This window comes from Gracilinanus agilis, chromosome 4 (assembly GCF_016433145.1).
Source record: "Gracilinanus agilis isolate LMUSP501 chromosome 4, AgileGrace, whole genome shotgun sequence".
NCBI classification, from domain to species: domain Eukaryota; kingdom Metazoa; phylum Chordata; class Mammalia; order Didelphimorphia; family Didelphidae; genus Gracilinanus; species Gracilinanus agilis.
Window position 1 is genome coordinate 332,654,999 of NC_058133.1, and position 23,191 is coordinate 332,678,189.

The 23,191-nt window shown below is 36.9% G+C and overlaps 1 protein-coding gene across 2 annotated transcripts in view; it reads right to left on the reverse strand.

The window, feature by feature from the left end:
• RNGTT (RNA guanylyltransferase and 5'-phosphatase) overlaps nt 1-23,191 on the reverse strand; it is a 383,467-nt gene that overhangs the window by 214,512 nt on the left and 145,764 nt on the right. For both annotated transcript variants that reach the window (XM_044676398.1, XM_044676397.1), the window contains exon 11: nt 8,905-9,069. In XM_044676398.1, the coding sequence (XP_044532333.1) occupies nt 8,905-9,069 (165 nt within the window). The remainder of the gene's footprint in view (nt 1-8,904; nt 9,070-23,191) is intronic.

Sequence of the window (23,191 nt, forward strand, 5' to 3'; positions counted from 1 at the left end):
CATTACAATAACAAAAAGCAGGAAGCCACTTTATGGAAATGAAAAAGGGAAGAAAATGAGAACAATTTCTTGTCAGTGAAAATTTCACAAAATGTTATTCAACATACTTGATCTAGAGGCTTAAAGAAAATTTCTAATATGCTGGCAACTATCACTAAGCTGCAGGTTCTCTGACTGACAGAATAATATAACATGAAATATATTTTGCCAGATTTTTAATTCTAAATCCTGATAGTTACTAACATAAAGGATAATTTGGAATAAAGTAAAATAATTTACATTTTTTCTAGCCTCTACATATGTTGCACTCAAAATCCTTTTACTTAATGATGTAGGTAGGCAGTATACTGACTAGAATATGATATGGTAAAATAACACAGCAGCAGCAGTTGTTAAGCCATTAAAAGTACACCTAATATTCAGTGCTCCTTGAAATAGGAAAAAAAAATGTAAAAATAGTCAAATTCCAAGATAATAGTGATTAAGAAATGAACTGGAATAGCTATGCAATGTTAAAATTTTAACAAACACAAGTTTGAAGTGGGCTGCTAAAACAAAACTACAAGCACAATGAGCTCTAATGGGATTCAAAGTGCCAATCAACATTAGGTAAATTAATAAAAACAGAATTAGCATAGGTAAGCTTAAAATACTTTAAATTAAAGTAACCAACAAAGGATTTAATTTTAATTCTCCCTATTTAGAAAGAGCCTTATATCACATTTTTTGTCAAAAATAAAATCTTATCAATATGTCAACTCAGCACAATTCTATATTGAGGGTCCACTCACTCTTTCCAAAGGGCCTAAGGATAGATTGCAAGGAGTGTGTGAACCTGCATGAAAAAAAAAAAAATCTCTATCTTTATTTTCACTTACCTCTAACTGAAATATAGGCTTTTTCTTATATTATACTTATAACTTGGGCATCATAGAAAGTTTCATATCACATTACAGTTGAAAATCAATTCAATCAGGGCAGTTAGGTAGCTCAGTGGGTAAAGAGCCAGGCCTGGAGTCAGGAAGGCCTAGTTTAAATCTGGCATCAGATAAGTCCTAGCTTGGGTGGCCCTGGGCAAGACAATTAATACCAAAGGCCTAGCCCTTACTGCTTTAGAATCAATACTTAGTTTGAATTCTAAGACAAATGGTAAGGGTTAAAAAAAAAAATGATCAACACAATGGCTATTATTATATCAAAGATCACTGCACAGCTCTTATTCATGTTCTTATTCAAGCTAATGAGTGGGATAGAATTAAGGGTATTATTCTCAGAATGACATTCAGCTTGCATACCATATTCTTGGGGCAGAAGCACCCAGTTGGCACCCCAGTTGAGAGGGGGATATGGAGGGCTAGTTTGTTACCTTTTGTTGACTGATTATTTGGAGAATTCTGGGACAAGCCTGAGAAAGTACAGAGGCCCCTGATTCAAGGGCAATAAAAAACTCAGTTACTTTTTTTTTAATCTCTTAAGGATGATAAAGGATGTTAGACACAACTTGTCTTTTGTATATTGTGGGATCTCACTTCAGTGTATTTTGAATCTAGTCTACATGATTAGCTTATAAGTCTTGGCCCCCAGACAAAGGAGCTGGACAGAGGGGGAAGGGGGCAATCTCATATTAGGAACCTATAAAGGTTTGTTCTAGCACCCAGGCATTTACATTTGCCATTAGGGCATCTTTCTCCTTTCATGAAAAGAAATAAAACTGCTGTTTTTCTTCACTCTTATTCTCTGACTCCACTTTGTAAGTGGAGCATTCAGGTATCGACATGAAATCTAGAGACCAAACTTGTAGCCTAGTAAGATCTGATGAACCCCAAGTTTTAGGACAAGCTTGTAAGTTGGAGACCCCAAAGCTTGTACTTGTTCCCTGTTCCCATCCTGAAGGGAATCCACCCTGAAGGGAATCTCAGGCTAGCAGTTCCAGACTGAATAATGGACCCTAGGGTGAATGACAATCCCAGTTATGTGAAGCTAGACATAAGCTAAGTGATTCTTTGGCGCAGTAGGCAGTGTCAGTCTCATAAGCTGAAGGTCCTGAGTTTGATCCCCAAAAGAGGAATGTGGTATAATGGGAGAAGCTTCTAAGGCAAAAAGAGTCACTCAGCTTCACCTAACTGGGACTGTCATTTACCCTAGGGCCCATTATTCAGTCTGGAACTGCTAGCCTGAGATTTCCTTCAGGGTGGATTCTCACAGGGACAGGAAACAAGCTTTGGGGTCTCCAACTTACAAAATGTTCCTAATACTTGGGGTTCATCAGATCTTACTAAGCTACAAGTTTGGGGTCTCTAGATCCCATGCTGTGTGTTTGGAATTCAGGGAGGTGCCATTTAAAAGTATCTTACAAACTTCCTGTGGACATGTGGGGAACTTTGAGACTACATTCCCCATGATCCAATGGGTTTCTGGTTTCTGACATGATAACGTCAGACAATGGGAATCAATGTATAGAGCAACTTAAATTCGGAGGGCGGGCTTGAGACAGGTCTCTTTGCTACCTGAGGGGCTCTTTGGTGTATGAGAGAGATAAGATGAAAGGAGATAGGTACTTGCAGGCATTTTGAATAGATTTCTTACAGGCACATGGTCGAATTATCTCTATCAGCATGACTTTAATTAAAATATTATTTTCCCTTATAATATTGGCCTTCATGACTTTTAAAAATAACAGTTTGGCGAACCAGAATTTTGGATTAGAGACCCTAAATTTTTTAAATAGCCTAAGAAGCCATGAGGCTCTGGGACCCAGAGTCTCAGAAACGCTCTTTTTCTTCGCCCCATCCTCTCCCTATTCTCCCCAACCTCGAGGCTGCCTTTCTGGGAAAAGGGACAATGGTTTCTTTCGCCCAGTGCCCAGGGCCTGGTGGTCCCTACCCACACTGTTCGAATGCTGGTTTCCTGCTGCAGCCTCTGCCGATTTTCCTGACTCCTGACCTGGACTCCTTTCTTGCCTGCCTGATCTCCACAGCTTTTCCTGAGTCACCGCTTCTGCTGATCCTGTCTGATGCCGACTCCTGAGTCCCTGGCCGCCCTGACTTGCTGCCAAAAATTTGGGAAGTATTGTTCCCCCCCCACTCTCTTCGTAATGGCTTTAACCTGAAAAGACACTTTTACCCCAAATATCCCCCTGCACATTTCTTCTAAAGCCTGACCTAGGCACCCCTGCCCACAATCTCTCCACCTGGGTTTTCCTGAAAACTGACCTAAGCTTTTCTCTAGCCCCTACCCCACCCTTCCACGTGGGCGCTGGTGTTTACTCTTCAATCAGGAAATAAAATGACAAACTTTCTTGCGATTATTAAACTGAATCTCAGGGAAAGAAATTCACCCCCATACCTACTTAGAACTTTGAACTTTAAAAGCCTTATGCTCAGAGCAGAGCTCAATTGAATTGAACCAGGGGTGGACTTTTAAACCTCAGAACTGAATGGGTTTTATTTCTGTTTTAAAGAGACTCTGTATCTTACTGTATTTTGCTGATTGGTTTTGGGAATTAATTTTGTTTATTTCATTGATTTTCCTGTTGCACTGAATCGTTTTAAGCTAATAAAGTTTTGACTTCTAGATTAATTATGTTTATGAGTTTATTGTAACTCCCAAATAATGAAAAAAATCTATTAGAACTGGTAGAAGAGGTTTTTTTACTGCATAGTTTGTTATCTGGTACTCATATTGTATTTCCTAATTTATTTAACAATGCTGTTATATGTACCATCTATGAACACCTTGAGGATAATTTAGACCAAAAGGTTTTTTTAATATCAGATTTTGCTATGGAGGCAGTAACTGAGTTAGCTGAGAAAAATATCTTAGCCAAGGTTTAAAATTGTAACAAGTATATGATTTTTTAAACATCGTAGCAAGTGATTATAATTACATGTTGTATATTATTGTTTTAAAATGTGATATTAGAAATTATGGTACTCTAATTGAGTGTGCATTGTGAATCTGCTATTTTTGTAAAACCCTTCACTAGTTCTAAGCTATTTATTTTTTTGACATTTTATTTTTCTTCCTTACATGTGCAATGCAATATTTGTTCTTTAAAATTTTTTAATTAGAGCAATTGATTTTTTCTCATCTGGTCCTGGACATACATATATAATCATTATTTATCCTTTATTTGATTTTACAGTGATATAAGCTTAATGCAAATATATATTTGCTATAATGATGCATACCTGAAAAGCCTGAGACTATAGTAACCTGCCTATTATTGGTAAATATCATAGGACTGTGATTTAATGCCTCTCTGTCTGATTCCAGAAGTGCTAAAAAGAGCCACAAGGTCATGGAGACTGACTGAGAATCTGCATGGATTGCAGGAGTTCTATGTCAATACTGAAGGGCTTGAAACTGGGGTTTGAGTTTTTGGAGTCTCTTCTAATATTTTAGAAGACGAGAGTCCCCTTTAACTTAAATTCCTAGTGAAGCACCTAAGATTGGCTATCATTTATGGCTCATTCCCTGAGAAGTTGAAGGCAAATCAGACCAGAGAGAGAGACGGTCACCTTATTTCTCTTATATAGAGAGAGAATGGTAATTTTCTATAGTTCTGGTCCTGAATGGGTAATTGCAAACTGCTTAAATCACTTTTATTGGGCCTTGATTCAAGGGCCTGTTAAAGTTTATTTTCCTTACATTTTTTGCACATTTTACATTTTATTCACAAGTTAATCTTTTCCCCTTTTATTTGAATTTTATTCTTTTTATCTTTTTATTATTTCTTTTGCCAACTGATTTCATACAACCCCTGTGACTCAGCCATGCATCCTTAGCTGACCTAAGGTACCGTTTTCAGGGGAGAAATGTGTTGTTTAGAAGTTTCCTCAGGGGGATGTGTGTTAAGTTTTTTTTTTTTTTTAAATACGATAATGTAAAAATATATGTATATTTAAATCTTTTAGGAGTAATTTCAGGGGGAAATGTATAATTCTTAGAAGGAAAAGTATGTTTTATAATCTATAATGTAAAGTTTAAATTCTTTTGAGAGTAATTTCAAGATAAGGATTTTGCCATCTCCCCAGAATCCAGACAACGAACCTGTTTGGTGGAGGCACCATGAAGATGCCTGAAGATCCTTCACTGGACCATGAAAATCAAATTCGAACTTTGTATGTAGTTGATTTGAACTATAGGGAGTTGAATGAGTTGAATGCATTTGTTTTGAATGTACACTCTTATGTCAAAAGGGGACTGCCCCCAAATTGGCTTTTTGTCAATGCAGCTAGTTTTATCCATTTCTTTTATCCCCAAATTCCTGCAACTTAGAAGTTGACTACATTTACAGATCCAGCAAAGAAAAAAGGGCCAGCCCTTTTTTTTTTTTTTTTGCCAGATCTCAGGGGGAAATGTGTGTTTGGAATTCAGGGAGGTGCCATTTAAAAGTATCTTACAAACTTCCTGTGGACATGTGGGAAACTTTGAGACTACATTCCCCATGATCCAATGGATTTCTGGTTTCTGACATGATAATGTCAGACAACAGGAACCAACATATAGCGCAGCTTAAATTCCGAGGGCGGGCTTGAGACAGGGCTCTTTGCTACCTGAGGGGCTTGTTGGTGTACAAGAGAAACAAGATGGAACGAGATAGGTACTGGTGGGCATTTTGAATAGATTTCTTACAGGCACGTGGTCAATTTATCTCTATCAGCATGGCTCTAATTAAAATATTATTTTCCCTTATAATATTGGCCTTCATGATTTTAAAAAATAACAGTTTGGCAAACCAGAATTTTGGATTACAGACCCTAAAGAGGAAAAATCAAGGGGTAGCAAGGAAAGGAAGAGTAAAATATTTTGTTATATTAATAATTACAAGAACACTACCAAGTATAATACATAGTAATATCAAGTCATCAGTATAACATTCATTAAGTTTAATTTAGAAAAGAGTACAGCATACTAAGTGTTGTTAATCTCTAAGTGTTAAGCATAAAGATCTCTTCAACATTCATAAATGTTATTATATTTACTGTGTTAAGGCAGTATGGGTAAAGAAACCTTTCAGAATGTTGAAAGCTGGCTGATTGACACGGACCTTCGGTTGGAGGAGAGTAAGGCACTGTGGGAAGGAAGAATTCTGAAGGAGGGGCTTTTGATCAGGGATCCTGAGGCAAGAAGAGGAGAGGAACTTACCCAGTGATTGATTCGAGAGTCGACCCAAAAGGTTTCTTGGGCAGTCATATCCCAAAGCCTGGTGTTCCTGTCAGCATTTAATACCAACTAAAAGAGTTTGGGATCTCTTTGTCCCTGAGGAGTCTGGGACTCTGGGAACAGACCTCAAAGGCTCAACCCATACCTGCCTTACAGAAGGACCCTACCTCGTTTCCAATAGCATAGATCATATGTAGAAATAAGATTTAAGGGGAAGGGAAGTTGAACCTCTGGTTTCAGCCATTTGGGGGCTGGGGGAAGGACCTTGTAGATTTAGACTTTTAGGGTTTTCCTGATTACCTCCATCCTCCCCATCTTCAACTACCTTGATTCACCTTAATAAAAAGTTCGCAGTCAGATAAAAGGAGAAATCATTACAAGAGACAGAGAGGGGAGAGAGCTGCTTGGGTCAGACTCCATTCTGAATGAGACCCCCTGCTGTGTCAGCTTTACCAAGGAGGGGGGAGGGCTTCTGACTGGGAAGGGTCTGTACTTAACCAGCCAAAGATACCACCCGCGTCACCAGCTAGGAAAGCCTTCCCTCAAGCCCTCAGTGCTCGTTCCTTTCTCTGATTAGTCATCATTACAGAGAAATCCCCTCCATTGTCCAAGTAATATTGATATATTGAGAGAATGAACTGACTGACACTCACACCCAAATTTGTCATTCCTTTGCCATCAAATACTCTCAAATATGTCCATTATTACAAATGTTTCTGACTAAAAGAAACAAGGAAAACCATCTGAATCCATTTCACTGTATAACTGAATGTATATAATTAACAAATTCCAATGACACTGGTCTAAGAACCACTGTAAGCAGTTGTATCACCTTTTATATTGCTACCACATAATTGTGATATGTAACTATGGGAGTCATGTCTATAGTTTCAAATAAGCTTAACTAGTCAAAGAAAAATCCCAAATTCAAACAGTATATTTAGGGCCATGCTGCAAAGAGTCTGATTTGACTTATTCAGACAAGTCTCCCAATGATATGTTACTGCTAACCTATAAAATTACAGAATAAGGCCAAAACATAAATGTATGGCAATTATAAGAGGAGTTTTACAGCAATAAAAGAAAAAAATTTTAAACATCATTTTTTAGTTCAGTACTCCCCAACGAAACGCCCTCTTTGATAGTTAAACCCAGTTTTCTTATACTTCCCCACATTCATCTTGTTTTCATCTCAGTTTCACAGTTCATGCCTTTCCCTTTTTTCTTTCTTTTTCCTTTTGAGAAATATTTTCCACTCAATAGTCTATAGAGTTCTCCATTCTCTCCACAAAACTATATACATTACAGTATTATAGATCTCACAACTCTAAAAATGTGAATTGTCTCACTTTCTCATTAAAAGAAAATGTTTTCCCCTCTGCCAGTATTTAATGCCATATATCATTAACAAAGATATGCTCCCATGTGACTGATACTTGTTTTTCCAATATTTGATCATATATTTCTCTAATACTGTGTGATCTATAGTTTTTTAAGTGATCATAATACCTTCAATATTGAAAAGAAACTTTCTTTAGCCTAATGAGTAGGCATTCAAAACATATATGCAAATGGACAAAAAGCCCCTTTAAAATGAAAGTATAAGATTTCTTATTCTTTAAAAAATGTCACGAGAAAATAGCTCTTGATAGTTAATATTTCTTTCATTTTAAGAAAAAAAGTGTTTTCCCCCAATAAATGGTGAAAAGGCTGAGAAATGTAACCAAAAGCAAAAAATTATGATCCATGAAAAGATCAATTATGTACATTAAGAAGTATTAAGAATTTTGGGTCTAACAATATATTGCATATATTGATATAGTTTCCCTATATATGTCCTTAATTCTTGACCAAAAAGGAGGTACAGAATTCTACTGTGCATAAGGTCAAGTGGAACTCTTTCAGAACTAAAATTATAGATGTCTTTCTAACATTAATTTTTGTATTTTTTTTTTAACCTTACCTTCTGTCTTAGAATCGGTTCAAAGGCAGAGTAGTATGGGCTAGGCAACTGGGATTAAGTGACTAGCCCAGGGTTATACAACTAGGAAGTGTCTAAGCCACGTCTGAACCAAGGACCTTCTCCTCAATCCACTCATCTACCTAGCAGTCCACTAACAATATGGTTCTAAATGAGTTGTGACAAAAAGTCAAGGTTATGTAAATCAAATACTGCTTTCTAGAGAAGTTTTGTTTATAGGTGGTGTCTACAAAGGAAATCGGTTAGTGGAATGAATGGAGAAAAGAACATTATATATAGATATAGGAAGTATTGTTGATGAAAACACAAATGAAGAAAAAATAAGGCTATGTGAAAAATATAAGTAGTTAATTACATTGACTTTAACACATGGTCCAAAATTAATTAAATAGCATAATAAATGAGAAGAGACTTGAAACTTAGAACTTTAGAACTGATAGAATATTCAAAAACTTCAGGTTCTTCAGCAGATGAATTATCACATAAAATAAAATTTATTCAATCAGTTCTCTCTACCATGAATGGTCTTTTATCATAAATTAAGAGGGAAGGTCTTTGAAATGAAAAAAGTAGTTGCCTAAAAAGTCTAAGGAACGCATGGAAAAAAAAAAAAAGTAAGACATACTTGCCTTTTCAGGTCAATTCTAGTTCTTTTCAAATTGACTAATCAAGGTAATAAGCAGAAAAGAGAAGTCCGCTTCATATTTCTGGTATGGTAATCAATAGAACAAAAGATTCTTCACAATGACATTTACCTTTCTTGAAGTAGAGATGTCAAAAAATGGCTTGTTCCTAACACTAAAGGGTTCCTGTGTTTTGTCAATGAGACCACTCTTCATTTTTTCATGCCGAGGGCTTATTATTTCTTTCTCAATACACTGCAATCGAGTATTGAAATCACAATTTCCAACTGGTTGTCCCTGACAAAGAGAATCAAATGAAACAGAGAGATAAATTTAAATATTTCCAAATGTGTTACCAGAATAATTAGCAAAAATTATTTTTAAAAACTAGCAAACACAACAAATATATGAAACTACAAATGCTAGAGTGGTTTAGTTTTTTTTTTTTTTGTTTTATAACCTTTACCTTCCGTCTTGGAGTCAATACTGTGTAATGGCTCCAAGGCAGAAGAGTGGTAAGGGTAGGCAGTTGGGTCAAGTGACTTGCCCAGGGTCACACAGCTGGGACTGAGGTCAGATTTGAACCTGGGATCTCCCATCTCTAGGCCTGGCTCTCAATCTACTGAGCTATCCAGCTGCCCCCAGTGGTTTAGTTTTTTAATGGATAATAGTGAAACCATCATATCAGTGCACAATGTGCTACTGAAGAAGTAAAAATATACTTAAAAGAGCAAAAATAAAACAAATATACACAAAATAAATCCATATTAGAAGCAATAACTTTTTAATGACTGAGACCAAGTTTTAAGAAAGCTCAAAAATGTTTTGGGAAAAAAAAATGGTGTTATCATAGAGAAAATGATCATGTCACTTAAATATTAATAGTCGCAGACTTATATGGTCATAGGTATGCCATAAATATTAGTAAAGAAAAAGATAACATACTTCATAGCAATCACTAAAGAGTGAGTTCTTAAACTGGAGATTATTAAGTGATAAAACAGATAATTTGGATTGCATGAAATTTAAAAACTTATGAATAAACAAAATTAACAGTAATGGGTAAATAGCCCTCCCTGCCATCCCATCCTCTTCATGGGGAGACCTACAAATCAAATACCTCTGATAAGAGCTAACAGATATATATAAGACCAAACAATGTTCCCTATTAGATGAGTGGCCAAAGAATATGAAGAAACCATTAACAAAAGAATTGTAAACTATTAGCAACTATATGAAAAAAAATTCCCAATCACTAATAAAATAAATGCAAATCAAAATAACTTCATGGTTTCACTTCGCATCCAGCACACTAGCAAAAGTAAGAAAAGACAATGCTGAAGTGGTTGTGGAAAGAGAAGCATACTAATACATGCTTAAAATTGGTTAAGTCATTCTGGAAAGCAAATTAAAAAATGGCAAAAAAAAAAAAAATCCATACTCTTCACTGTTAAAAGTGCCTAAAGAAGTCAATGATTAAAAAAAAAAAAATGTTAGTAGTTTCATTTTACTAAACTGGTTTTTCCCCCCCTTTTTTTCATTCTCTGTTATAAATCATGGCAAGAGGAAAGGAAGTATTAGGACATAAAAAGAGAAGAGATCAATAAAAATTTTAAAGATATCAAGTAAATATTAGCAATTATCAAACCGTATGCTTTAAAATTACTAGTTCTCATTGTTTAACAACAACAACAACAACAAAAAGACATTCCACGGGTTCCTCATAGTAATAGCCAGCAATATTTAACAGACAAAACCAGAGTAGAAAACAAGAGGAGACAACAAAACCATGTCCCTAAATCTAAATAAATATGGCTTTCTAAACTGTAATTATTCATATTTCTCCTAATTTTAAGAGTATATAATATAAAATATTTTCACTACATAATCTTACCTACATGTACTTTTTTATGTGTTGCTTTTAAACAGCAACTATTACAAAAAAGAAGTTTTAAGAAAATCAATTAATTTAATACCTACATACATAAATAAAACAACTAGATCACGGAATGGAGAGAAAAAAGAACAATTGATTATGTAAAACTGCTCTATAAATTTTGGTGAGTCACTATATTAATCATATGACAATTTTTATTAGGCACCTCGTACATGCTTGTTAACTGTCACACAAAACACTATGCTAGGTGTAAAGGGCACAAAGACAAAAATAAAATGTATCTACATTTATTGAACTTATATTCCATAGAGGAAAAATATGTACAAATAAAAATATTTACAAAATATATATGAAGTGATTTTTGAAGGCAAGGCTACAAGGAACTAGGGAAATAAAATATTCTTCCTCTCTCTTGTGCTGATTAAAATTAATAATCAATAACTAAATATTATATTTTTAAAAGTTTATTAATAATAACTAAAGTAAGACAGCTATCTAAACCACCCAGCCCTCTCGGAAAAGAAGAGAGAGAAGAGAGGCAGAGCTTCAGAACTTATACAAACATGACCTCTCAAAAATGGACAAGGGAAAAGCATTCTAGGTAATACAGAAAGGAATTTTGGGTAATGTAGTTCAAGATATTGCTAATTATAAATTTCCCCTTTGATCCTTTTGGGAGACCAGTCTCCCCAAAGGGGTCATTTTAACCATAACCAACTTATAAATTGCAATAATTTGTAGATAAAAGTAAAAGAGAAAAAAGACAATGATTGCCACATCGACAAAAAGTCAATTTGGGGGCAATCTCCTTTGGCATAAGAGTATACATTCAAAAGAAATGCTTTCAATCCCCCATAATTCAATTCACAAGCCAAAGTTCAATTCTGGATTATCTTGATGCAGTGTGTGGTCTCTGCAGGCATCTTCATGGCACCTTCTCCAAACAGGTTAATCTTCTGGATTCTGGGAGGTAGCAAGTTTCTTATCCTAAAATTGCTCAAAATCAAATCAAAGTTCACAACAATAACGTAGTACTCCCCACTGAGAAAGATAATAAACATAGGGATCAATCAGTGATGCCTGGCTGAGTTATGAGTAATGTGAATCAATTTGCAAAAGAAATTAAAAACCTCAAGAAATCCAAATAAAAGAGAAAAAATATCTTGTGGATGATATATAAAATATCAAAATCTTATGTCTAAAAATTCTAAGTAAAGGAAAAATAAATCTATAATAGTGCCTTGAATCAGGGCCCAATTAAAGTGATTTATGTAATTATGTACTTACCAAATCAGTAGGAAGGACTACAGAAAGTTTGCTACACTAAGAAAGACAGAAAAGGGACTAGATTATAGGAGCCAGGAAGGCAGCCAAAGTGAGGGCTCAGAGAAAGTACAGCCTCTCACATATGTCAAAACAGCCACAATCTCAAACCCCCAAAAAGTTCAAGTCCTCTTGTTGTTATAAAGGCGGGGGGGGGGGGGGGGGAGGTTAATCAAGCTGATAATAGGGGAGCTGGTGGTGCCAGTAAGTCCCCTAAACAGGGAGCCTACAACTATAGTATTTGTTGATTCGAGACAGCCAGGGATGTGTGGGCCTGAGCTGAGATGTTCCATCAGTCTCCCTGCTATCTGTAGGTTCCTTTAAGGTGAGGAGTAGGAGCCCCTCCCTGCTGGTGAGAAACCAGAAACCAACAGGAAGTGAAGCTGTCTCACTTCCTGAATAAAATGGATGCCTGGTCTAACCCCCTCTGGAGACAAGTGGTAGTTATCCTCCTTCTCCTGAGCCCCTTATCCCTAATTGATGTTATAAATGAACTATGGAAACTCTCAGAATCAGGCAAGGGGTTTATTTAAAACACAAGGGTAAACTGGGGAATGAGGGTTAGGGTCTGGAGAAGCTGTTGCTATGGGTGAATGGCCAGTGCTGGCAGAGGGCCTCAGAAGGTAGGATCAGGCTGAGGGAGCCGGCCCCTCAGCCAGAAATAAATCCCACTGCCCTGATGAAGAGTTGTCTACCAGCCTGACAAAAGAGGGTAATGATTTGGTTTAGGGGTGTCCCTGGCTAGGCTAACTTAACTAATTCCTGCCCATGTTCCACAACCCAACCTCCCTTCCCCTCCCGGGGTCCCAAGGGGAAGTCCAGGGGATAGCTGGATATCTGGGTGAGGTTAAGGAAATCAGAACCCCCAGGTTGGTTCTCCAGGGGTATTTATAGTCTTAGCTCCAAGAGTCAGATCTTGAGACAAGGACTTGCTGGGTCAATATTCCATTCCCCTAACTGCCAGGATTACCTAAGGTGATTTTGCAATTGCAAGAGATCTTGCATCAATCCTCCATTACATTGTCTTGGCTCAAAATTACATCAATCCCACTGGGATTTGGTCTCTTTGACCTTTGTGCTCTGAAGGCACTAATAAAGTTAGCTTTGTATTTCTTTGGCACTGTGTAATGGCTCTTTTTGTATTTTCTTCTGGAATCAAACAGAATCATTAAGAAAAGTCCCATAATTTTTTAAACTATCAGTGGCATTATTTCTATAGTTTAAAATTTTGGGGAAATGCATTAATATTAGAATGAATGTATTTTAAAACTTGTATTACTGTAAAATAAAAAAAAAGATTACTACTGATTATATGTACTTCAAAGTACTCATATACGATATTAAAAATACAAGGAAAAAACAATAATAAAATGTTTTAAATATCAAAAATATATAGCTTAGAATCAGTGACACACGGTATCATCCAAGGAGAGGTAGCATACAACGGTTCCTCACCCAAAAGTGAGATCCATTTCCTTTTTAAACTTGGCCATGCTCCCCTATTTCACTGCAAATGATTTTTAGAAAATAAAACTTTTCTAAAAACAGTAATACAGTAGATAATGCAAATTCAAATAAAGTACCAAAATCCCCAAAATTCACAATAGCCCACTTAATGATAATACCAAACAAAATCATTATTATACAGGATTTACATGAGTTGCTGTTTAGCCACTTGCTGAATGAAAATTTAAAAACCTATAAATGGATACTGGTCAGAAATTCTACAGATATAGCAAATCATTCAACCTTGGCAAAGATATTATTAACAAAATCTATTAATGCCATTATTTCAAAATTTGGCAGAAGATTCTAGAAAAAAAAACAGACCTCTTTACTGTTGAGGAAAACCTTTTTCGGGTCTAGATATCACCAAGAAATCTAGATTGTTCTGCTAGTAGAGTGAAATAAGTTGAACAGTTAAAACTATTAAAGTCATCTAGAAGCCAGTTGCTACCTGGGGAATTCTCCCTCTTAGGATTCTTCTAGGGGTACCACGCCCTAGGAACACCTTCCCAGCTCCTCTCGTATGAGACTGTTATATGTCTCATCCATTACATTTTTATAAATGCAGAGGTGGAGAATACAACACTGCCATTGCATTTCACTTCAACTACAAAATGGACCCTTTAAAAACAATTGAGATATTTAGCTCATTAAATTCTCCAAAGGTTGTATACAGGTTGCAACCAATTTTGATGAAGTCGATCCATCACCAATTTTGTGACAATCAACAAAGGCAAAATAAAAGAAAACACTATATAAGCAACATGTGACCTCGATGAATCAGGTGGACTTATGGGCTTTTACAATGATATCTTCTTCAATATAATCATAGGGAAATGGTACGGAATAAAGAATCATGTAACAGAAAGAAATTGGTTAAATTCAGAAACCTTAAAAATTTAGACTGCAAAACAATCAGCAAATACAATCATATGAGCAAATGACAAGGTAAAGGTAGTGCAGTCAAAAGCTGTTTTTTACCAATCCTAACAGATTTGTTCACTATTAAGAAGGGGAAAAACTGAATATGATCCCCTCCCCCATATAAATCAACCATTCAGGTTTCCTTTGTCACCCATCTGAATTTTCTCATATACCCACTGCACAGAATCTCCACATTGCATGTTGAGAGTATTTAAGACTTTCAAAACTTTGTCAAAATATTTCAGTTTGCTCTGTAGTTTAAGCAGTCCCCTGGCCTGTTTCATATTCTTGAGGAGAAATAAGCAGAACGGGAAAAAGCCAATTAAAATACAAACCGCTGACTTTGGACTTCCGGTTAAGATGGCAGCAGAGTAAGGAGCAGCTGCTCGATCTCTCCTAAGCAAAGCATACAGGACTCCTCAAGAGGACATAAAAACGAACCCAGACGGATGAAGGAACCCCACAACAGGGCCAAGCATTGAAGGTACGCAGAATCGGGGCATTTCCAAGCTATAAAGGAGTGAAACAGCTCTCACTAAAACGCGAGAGAAGAAGCCTCTCCACCCCCACACACACACCACGCACAGCGCCAAGGCCAACACACAAACAGGATTGGGGCAACCAGTAAATCACTAGCAGCCCCAGGGCTTGTAACTGTGAGCTGCAAGACGTGAGACCCCAAGTGGCTGGGGGGCGCGCACGGAACTTCCTGAGAGTGTGCGCAGGTGAAGACATCGCCTCAGGCGAGGACAAAGATCTCTAACGCAGGGACTTTCCCATGCGTCTGCACGAAGGCAGTGCTCTGGGCGCAGACAAAGATCTCTAATGCTGGAACTTTTCAGGGGGGGGAGGGAATTGCCCAACGTGCGAATAAAGATTTCTAAAGCAGGGACTTTCCCCTAATGTCTGCACGGGTGAAGGCAGTGCCCTAGGCTTGAATAAAGATCTCCAGAGCAAGCTAGGACATCAAATGAGGACCCAGTGCAGACAGGAGCACAGCTGTGGAAGCAGCCCCTGAGACCTCTGAAGGAGCCTTAGGCAGAGGGGCAGACCGGGGACTACCAGGAGGCCTGACCCCGAGGACAAGGAGACTAGAGGCCTCGGGAGCTCAGAAAGCGCAGGCAGACCTTGAGTGTAAAGGCAAAGCTAAAAAGGGGCGGAGTTAACAATGGCAAGCCATTGGGAAGCCCAGAATAAAAAGATTATCAAGAAAAACTCTGGAACACAGGACAACTTCTACACAGAGAAAATCCAGACAACATAGGAGGACAAACAAAAATCCAAACCTTCCCAAAACAATGAAAGCTGGTCACAAGCTATTGAAGAGTTCAAAAATGAGATGTTGAGGAGGATGGAAGAGATCTGTCAAGAAAATAACAGTTTAAAAGGCAGAATTTCGCAATTGGAAAGTGAGGCAAGTCAACTAAAGACCAGAAATGACCAGATTGAAAAGGAAAACCAAAAGATTATAGCCGAAAACTAGTCCTCAAAGGCTAGAATTGAAAAATTAGAAGATAATGATGTCTCAGGACAACAAGAAAAAATAAAACAAAGTCAAAAGACTGAAAAAATGGAAAGAAACATGAAATATCTCAATGAGAAAGAGACAGACCAAGAAAACCGGTCAAGAAGGGATAATTTGAGAATCATTGGTCTCACTGAAAAGGGAGAAATTAATAGAAATTTGGACTCCATACTAAAAGAAATTATTCAGCAAAATTGCCCTGAAGTTCTACAACAAGAGGGCAATATAGACATTGAAAGGATCCATAGACCATCCTCTACACTTCGATCAAGATAAGACAATGCCCAGGAATATAATAGCCAAATTCAAGAGCTTCCAAGTAAAAGAAAAAAAAAAAAAAACCTTACGAGAAGCCAGAAAGAGACAATTCAAATATCAAGGAGCACCAATCAGGATCACACAGGATCTGGCAGCCTCCACGCTAAAAGACCTCAAAGCTTGGAAAATGATATTGAGAAAGGCAAGAGAGCTGGGCCTTCAGCCACAGATAAACTACCCATCGAAACTGACTATATACTTCCAGGGAAAAGTATGGGCATTCAACAAAATTGAAGATTTCCAAGATTTTGCACAAAAGAGACCAGGACTAAATGGAAAGTTTGATACCCAACCACAAAAATCAAGAGAAACATGAAAAGGTAAATAAGAAACAGAGGGAAAAGAAAGAAAACTCATAATTTTTTAAACTTGACTCTTTAAGGGCTTAAATAAGATCAAAACAATATGGTACTGCCTAAGAGATAGAAGGGAGGATCAGTGGAATAGACTTGGGGTTAATGACGTCAGCAAGACAGTGTATGATGAACCCAAAGAGCCCAACTTTTGGGACATGAATCCACTATTTGACAAAAACTGCTGGGAAATCTGGAAAACAATATGGGAGAGATTAGGTCTAGATCAACATCTCACACCCTACACCAAGATAAATTCAGAATGGATGAAGGACTTGAATATAAAGAGGGAAACTATAAATATGTTAAGTGAACACAAAATAGTACACCTGTCAGATCTCTGGGAAAGGAAAGATTTTAAAACCAAGCAAGAGTTAGAGAAAATTACAAAATGTAAATTAAATGGTTTTGATTATATTAAGCTAAAAAGCTTTTGTACAAACAAAAACAATGTAGTCAAAATCAGAAGGGAAACAACCAATTGGGAAAACATCTTTATAACAAAAAACTCTGACAGGGGTCTAATTACTCAAATATACAAGGAGTTAAATCAATTGTATAAAAAAATCAAGCCATTCCCCAATTGATAAATGGGCAAGTGACATGAATAGGCAATTCTCAGGTAAAGAAATCAAAAGTATCAATAAGCACATGAGAAAGTGTTCTAAATCTCTAATAATTAGAGAAATGCAAATCAAAACAACTCTGAGGTACTACCTCACACCTAGCAGATTGGCTAAAATGAAAGAAGGGGAGAGTAATGAATGCTGGAGGGGATGTGGCAAAATTGGGACATTAATGCATTGCTGGAGGAGTTGTGAAATGATAAAACCATTTTGGCTGGCAATTTGGAACCAAGCTCAAAGGGCTATAAAAGAATGCCTGCCCTTTGATCCAGCCTTACCATTGCTGGGTTTGTACCCCAAAGAGATCATAGATAAACAGACTTGTACAAAAATATTTATAGCCACTCTCTTTGTGGTGGCAAAAAATTGGAAAATGAGAGGATGCCCTTCAATTGGGAAATGGCTGAACAAATTATGGTATCTGTTGGTGATGGAGTACTATTGTGCTAAAAGGAATGATAAACTGGAGGAATTCCATGTGAATTGGAAAGACCTCCAGGAATTGATGCAGAGTGAAAGGAGCAGAACAAAGAGAACCTTATACACAGAGACTGATACACTGTGGCACAATCAAATGTAATGGACGTCTGTACTAGCAGCAATGCATGATCCAGGACAATTTTGAAGAACTTATGAGAAAGAACACTATCCACATCCAGAGAAAGAACTGTGGAAGTAGAAACACAGATGAAAAGCAACTGCCTGATCTCATGGATTGAGGGGGATATGATTGAAGATGTAGGCTCTAAGCAATGAGCCTAGTGCAAATATCAATAATATGGAAATAGATCTTGATCAATGACACATGTAAAACCCAGTGGAATTGCTCGTTGGCTACAGAAGTGGGGTGTGAGGAGGGGAAGAAAAGAACATGATTCATGTAACTATTGAAAAAATATTCTAAATTAATTAAATAAAGTTATTCAAATAAAAAAGGTTTGTCTATTAAACTCTATAAAGTTAGCTTTAAAGCATGTGCTGCTAAGGTTTTATTTATAGCTGCGCTTTTTATAGTGGCAAAGAACTGGAAAAGGAGGGCATGCCCTTCAATTGGGGAATGGCTGAACAAACTGTGGTATAAGCTGGTGATGGAATACAATTGTGCTAAAAGGAATAATAAACTGGAGGAGTTCCAGATTAACTGGAAAGACCTCCAGGAACTGATGCAGAGCAAAAGGAGCAGAGCCAGAAGAACATTGTACACAGAAATGGATATACTGTGGTAAAATCGAATGTAATGGACTTCTGTACCAGCAACAATGCAATGACACAAGACAGCTATGAGGGATTTATGGTAAAGAACGCTACCCACATTCAGAGGAAGAACTGCAGGAGAGGAAACATAGAAGATAAACAATTGCTTGAATGCATGGGCTGAGGCAGAAATGATTGGGGATGTAGACTCGAAAAGACCACAGCAATGCAACTAACAACAATATGGAAATAGCCCTTAACAAGCACACGTTATAAACAGTGGAAATGTGCTTCGGCCATGGGTGGGGGGAGAGCAGGGGGTGAAGGGGAAAGTAGGGGCATGAAGCATGTTAACAGGTTAAAAATGAATATTAATTAAAAAAAAATACAAACCGCTAGTAAGAAAATCAAGCAGAGCCAATATGCACCAGTTAGCTCTATGAAGTGCAGAGATTGAAGTATGCTTTGCAATAGCATTTTTTCTAAAAAAGATGCTGAATGGGGTTTGTTTACAGAGTAAACAGAAAAAGGTGGCAAAACTTTGCTTGATAATAATAGGGTACTTGTATATGAAGGACTGGCCAAAAGACAGAGACAAGATTCCAAAAACTTCGACTTCAAATCTACTGATTTTTGACTTTCTATCCTCCCTGTGAAAAAACTCTTCCTGTCAGGAATCTTCAGTAGGAGCCCAAACTCAGCTGTTTGGTTTTTTTTTTTTAATTCTGATTGAAAAGTAGAAGGGGGTGGGACTGAATAGTGCAATTTTTTTTCCCCAGGCTGTGTTCCCCTTGCTAGAAATGCTAGGGCAGGCTGGAAAACCCATGTGGGGTAGGGATGGGGGTCAAAAGGATTGGGGTGAAAAGATTTTTTTTAATGTCACCCTCTGCACATAGACTCAAATCAGGGATAGCAGTGGGAGGTGGCAGCAGAGCAGTTCTTAGACTTTCCAACACACCTCAGAGGTCAGGAGGCCAGGGCAGGAGCCATGGCATGAACAGCAGGTGGGCAGGGTACCAGTAACAGCAGAGGCAGAAAGCAGATGCCTGGGCAGGCATGGCTTGCAGGAAAAAAAAAAAAGCAGGAGCACAGGGCATGGGAAGAGGAAATCCCCACTCTCAGCTCTTGTGTTGGGTGGGCAGAGTCTGCAGTCTCCAGGCAAACTTACTATCTTTCTGATAGACTATTTTAAAAAACATTTGAGAGTTCTATCCAGTTGTGGTAGCCAAAGATATGGAAATTAAAATTAATATTCAATAACTAAGTATTTAATTTTTAAAAGTTTATTAATTATAACTAAAGTAAGACTGCTATCTCAAACACCCAGCCTGCTCTAGAAAGAAAAGAAAGAAGAGAGAGGCTTAGCTTCAGAACTTAAACAAACATGACCACACAAATATGGGCAAAGGGAAAAGCATTTTATATTCAGAAATGAATTTTGAGTAATGTAGTTTTAGGGGTTCAAGATATTTCTAACTATACACTCTCCACATACACAGATATATACGTGTATGTATGTATATAAATCTTTCTTCTAATGAAACCATATTAAAGAATAATAATGCTGCAATATTAGTCTGTTAAAAACTACGTGACATAGCTAGACATAAAACTATCATACTTCAACTTGTTTTGTAAGACAACATAACTTGTTGTAATGGCAATCAACTGTCAATTGTGTGCATTAGTGGAAGATATCTGAAATATGTGAACCTCTAAAAAATGTCTGGCCTTGTAAATGTTGTAATATACACTGTTTTATTTTTGAAGATCTATTTATGATTTTTCAAATTAAATAATGAGATAACTGTGTCATTTGAAATTGTTATAAGCCCTGGAAGACTACAACTCCCAGGACTCTCTCTGCTACAACTTCCCCTGACACCTCCCACTTCCTTTGTGGGAGGTGTCAGGGAAAGTATAAAATAGAAAATTTGAGGACTTTTTGCTCTCTTGACCCTGGAAGCAGCCCTCTCTATGCTGGAAGCTCTGTTCTCTATGGAGAGCTCCACTCTCTACCCTGAGACCCTGATCTCTCTCTTGGAGACTTTTTCCCTTTCGGTCTACCTCCTAGCTTTTCTTTGACCTTCCCTTTCCTAATCTAAACAAAACCTAGCTATTCTAAACGTTAAAGTTGCTCTAAGATCTTTTATTTGAGCTTTGTAGGGCTCTGATCGATTTCGCCCTGCCAGGGCTGGGGACCGCTACCTTCCTTTCCCTTCCTCTACCTTCCTCTCTCCTTTCTCCCATTCCATTCTACCTTCCTAGCTTCATCCCTTCACTTCCCCCTCTCATAACTGTGAAAATTCATATGAGGAAAGCTTAGACATTCTTCATTCTCCACACTATTACTGGAAACATTGATAAAGACTAATACGGACAATACTAATACTGAACTTCTGGAAGGAGGAATAATTAAGCATTAGGGGTTTAAAAGCACTCTTAAAAGTTTTATCAGGCTAAACAGAGATCTCATCTATTTCAATTAAGAGATTAGAAATATTCTCTCTTGGGGAATTACAAACTTCTCTAATTCAAAAATGGGATTTTTTTCTCAGGAAACTCAAATATGGCTTGTATGATGTCATTTTCTAATTGGGTTATTAAAGTATTCTGTTTCCTTTTCTGTTAATCAAGGTAGTTCATATTTTTGTAAATATACATCCACTTCACTTAGATTTTCAGTTTTTCTAGCATATAATTGGGCAAAATAACTCCTACTGCTTGTTTTAATTAAATCTTCATTAGTGGTAAATTCACCATTTTCATTTTTGATAATAGCTATTTGGTGTTCTATCTTTTTTAAAATCAATCAATGAGTTTTGGGGTTTTTTTTTGAAGTGGGAAGTTCCATCATAAAACCAGTCCCTAATTTTATTACTTCTATCATTTTGTTACTTTCAGTCTTATTAACCTCTTTTTTGATTTTCAGGATTTCCAATTTGGTGTATAAATTGGGGATTTTGAATTTTAGTTCATTTTTTTCTTTTTTTTTAAAGTTTCACATGCAATTCATTAATCTTCTCTTTCTTTTACTGATGTATGGTTTTAGAAATAATATCCCCTAAATAATGCTTTGCATGTATCCCATAAAGTTGGTATGTTGTCTCATTGTCATCTCCTGTTTAATAAAATTGATTTGTTCTTAAACCCACTCATTCTTTAGGATTATTTAGTTTTCAATTAAATTTTAATCTATATTTTTATGGCTCTTGGGTGAATGTAATTTTTGTTGTATTCTGATCTAAAGAGGTCATATTTAATAATTCTACTTTACTGCATTTGGTTGTACTATCTGGTGAATATTTGTATAAGTCTCCTGTACAATGGAGAAAAAGGTTCTTCCTATTTCCATTCAGTTTCCTCAAGGAGTTTACCATATATAACATTTTACAGATTCTATTTAACTCCTTAACTTCTTTTTTTTTTTATTTCAATGTTAGATTTATTTAGCTCTGAGGGAAAAGTTGAGGTCACTTAATAGTACAGTTTTATTTTCTATTTCTTCTTGTAATGATTAAACTTTTTTTAAAAAATTTGGATGTTTTGCTTGGTGATTATATGTTTAGTACTGATATTACTTCACTGTCTCTGCTTTTAGAAATATGTAGGATCCCTGGTTCTCTCTCTTAATTAGTTCTATTTTTAATTAAGATTTGTCTGAGATGATAATTGCTACCCTTGTCTTTTTTCATCAGTTGAAGAATAATAGATTCTTCTCTCTGTGTGTGTGTGTGTGTGTGTGTGTGTGTGTGTGTGTGTGTGTGTGTGTCTCTTTCAAGTGTGTTTCTTGTAAACAAAATATTGTTAGATTCTGGTTTCTAATCCATTATGCTATGTGCTTCCATTTCACATGTGAATTCATCCCATTTACATTCACAGTTACAACTTAAACATTGGGAGATTCCCTCCATTTAATTTTTTTTGTTTATCCTTCTCTCTCTTTATTGTGTCATTGGTTGGCCTGGCAGTATAAACAAACCTGACAGCCACTTGGAAGGGATCTTTTGGGCTTGGGTCTTTGGGCTCTTTAGGTCTTTAGGTCTCTGGGTCTTTCTAGCACTTTAGGTTTCTAGGTCTCTGGGTGGTGAAGGGAGGCTGGGAGATCTATGAAGAAGAGGGTGGGAAGAATCTGAATATATCCTGAAGACTGTGAGAGCTTGTGCATCACCAAACACTGAAGGTGAGAAAACTGAGAGAATAAGATCACCAACACAGCTGCATTAATAGCAGTCCCTATTCTCTGGCTTGGCTGTGGCCAAGCTAGATCAGAGGTGTAGTGGAGAATAAAGCTCCAGCTTCTACTAGATCAATAGCCTCCAGTCCTTATTGTCAACTAGTTAAAGATATTAGATTGATAGGGTCTCCAATCCCCATTCCTCATCCTGTTTATCCTTTCCCTGATTATAGAGTATAGATAACAAATACCTTCCTGTCCCTACATAAATCAGCCAAGGAGCTAAGAAGGACATTTAACCTTTTTAATACATCCTACCAGGATGCTGAATTTATTTTAGATGAATTCTACACCCCCAGTGAAAAGGCCAAATTCATCACTGAGACAAGAGACAACCCAAATTTGGTTTCATGGCCACGTGGGCATGAAGCAATAGATTTGACAGAAGAACCTGAAAATATGAGAGCACTCCTGAAACATAGAACTGATCTACTAGAGGCTGTAAAAATACATGCTATATCTCCCTAGGCTCTTTTTGTTTATAACAAATTCAAGCATTGATGGATTCTCCCCATT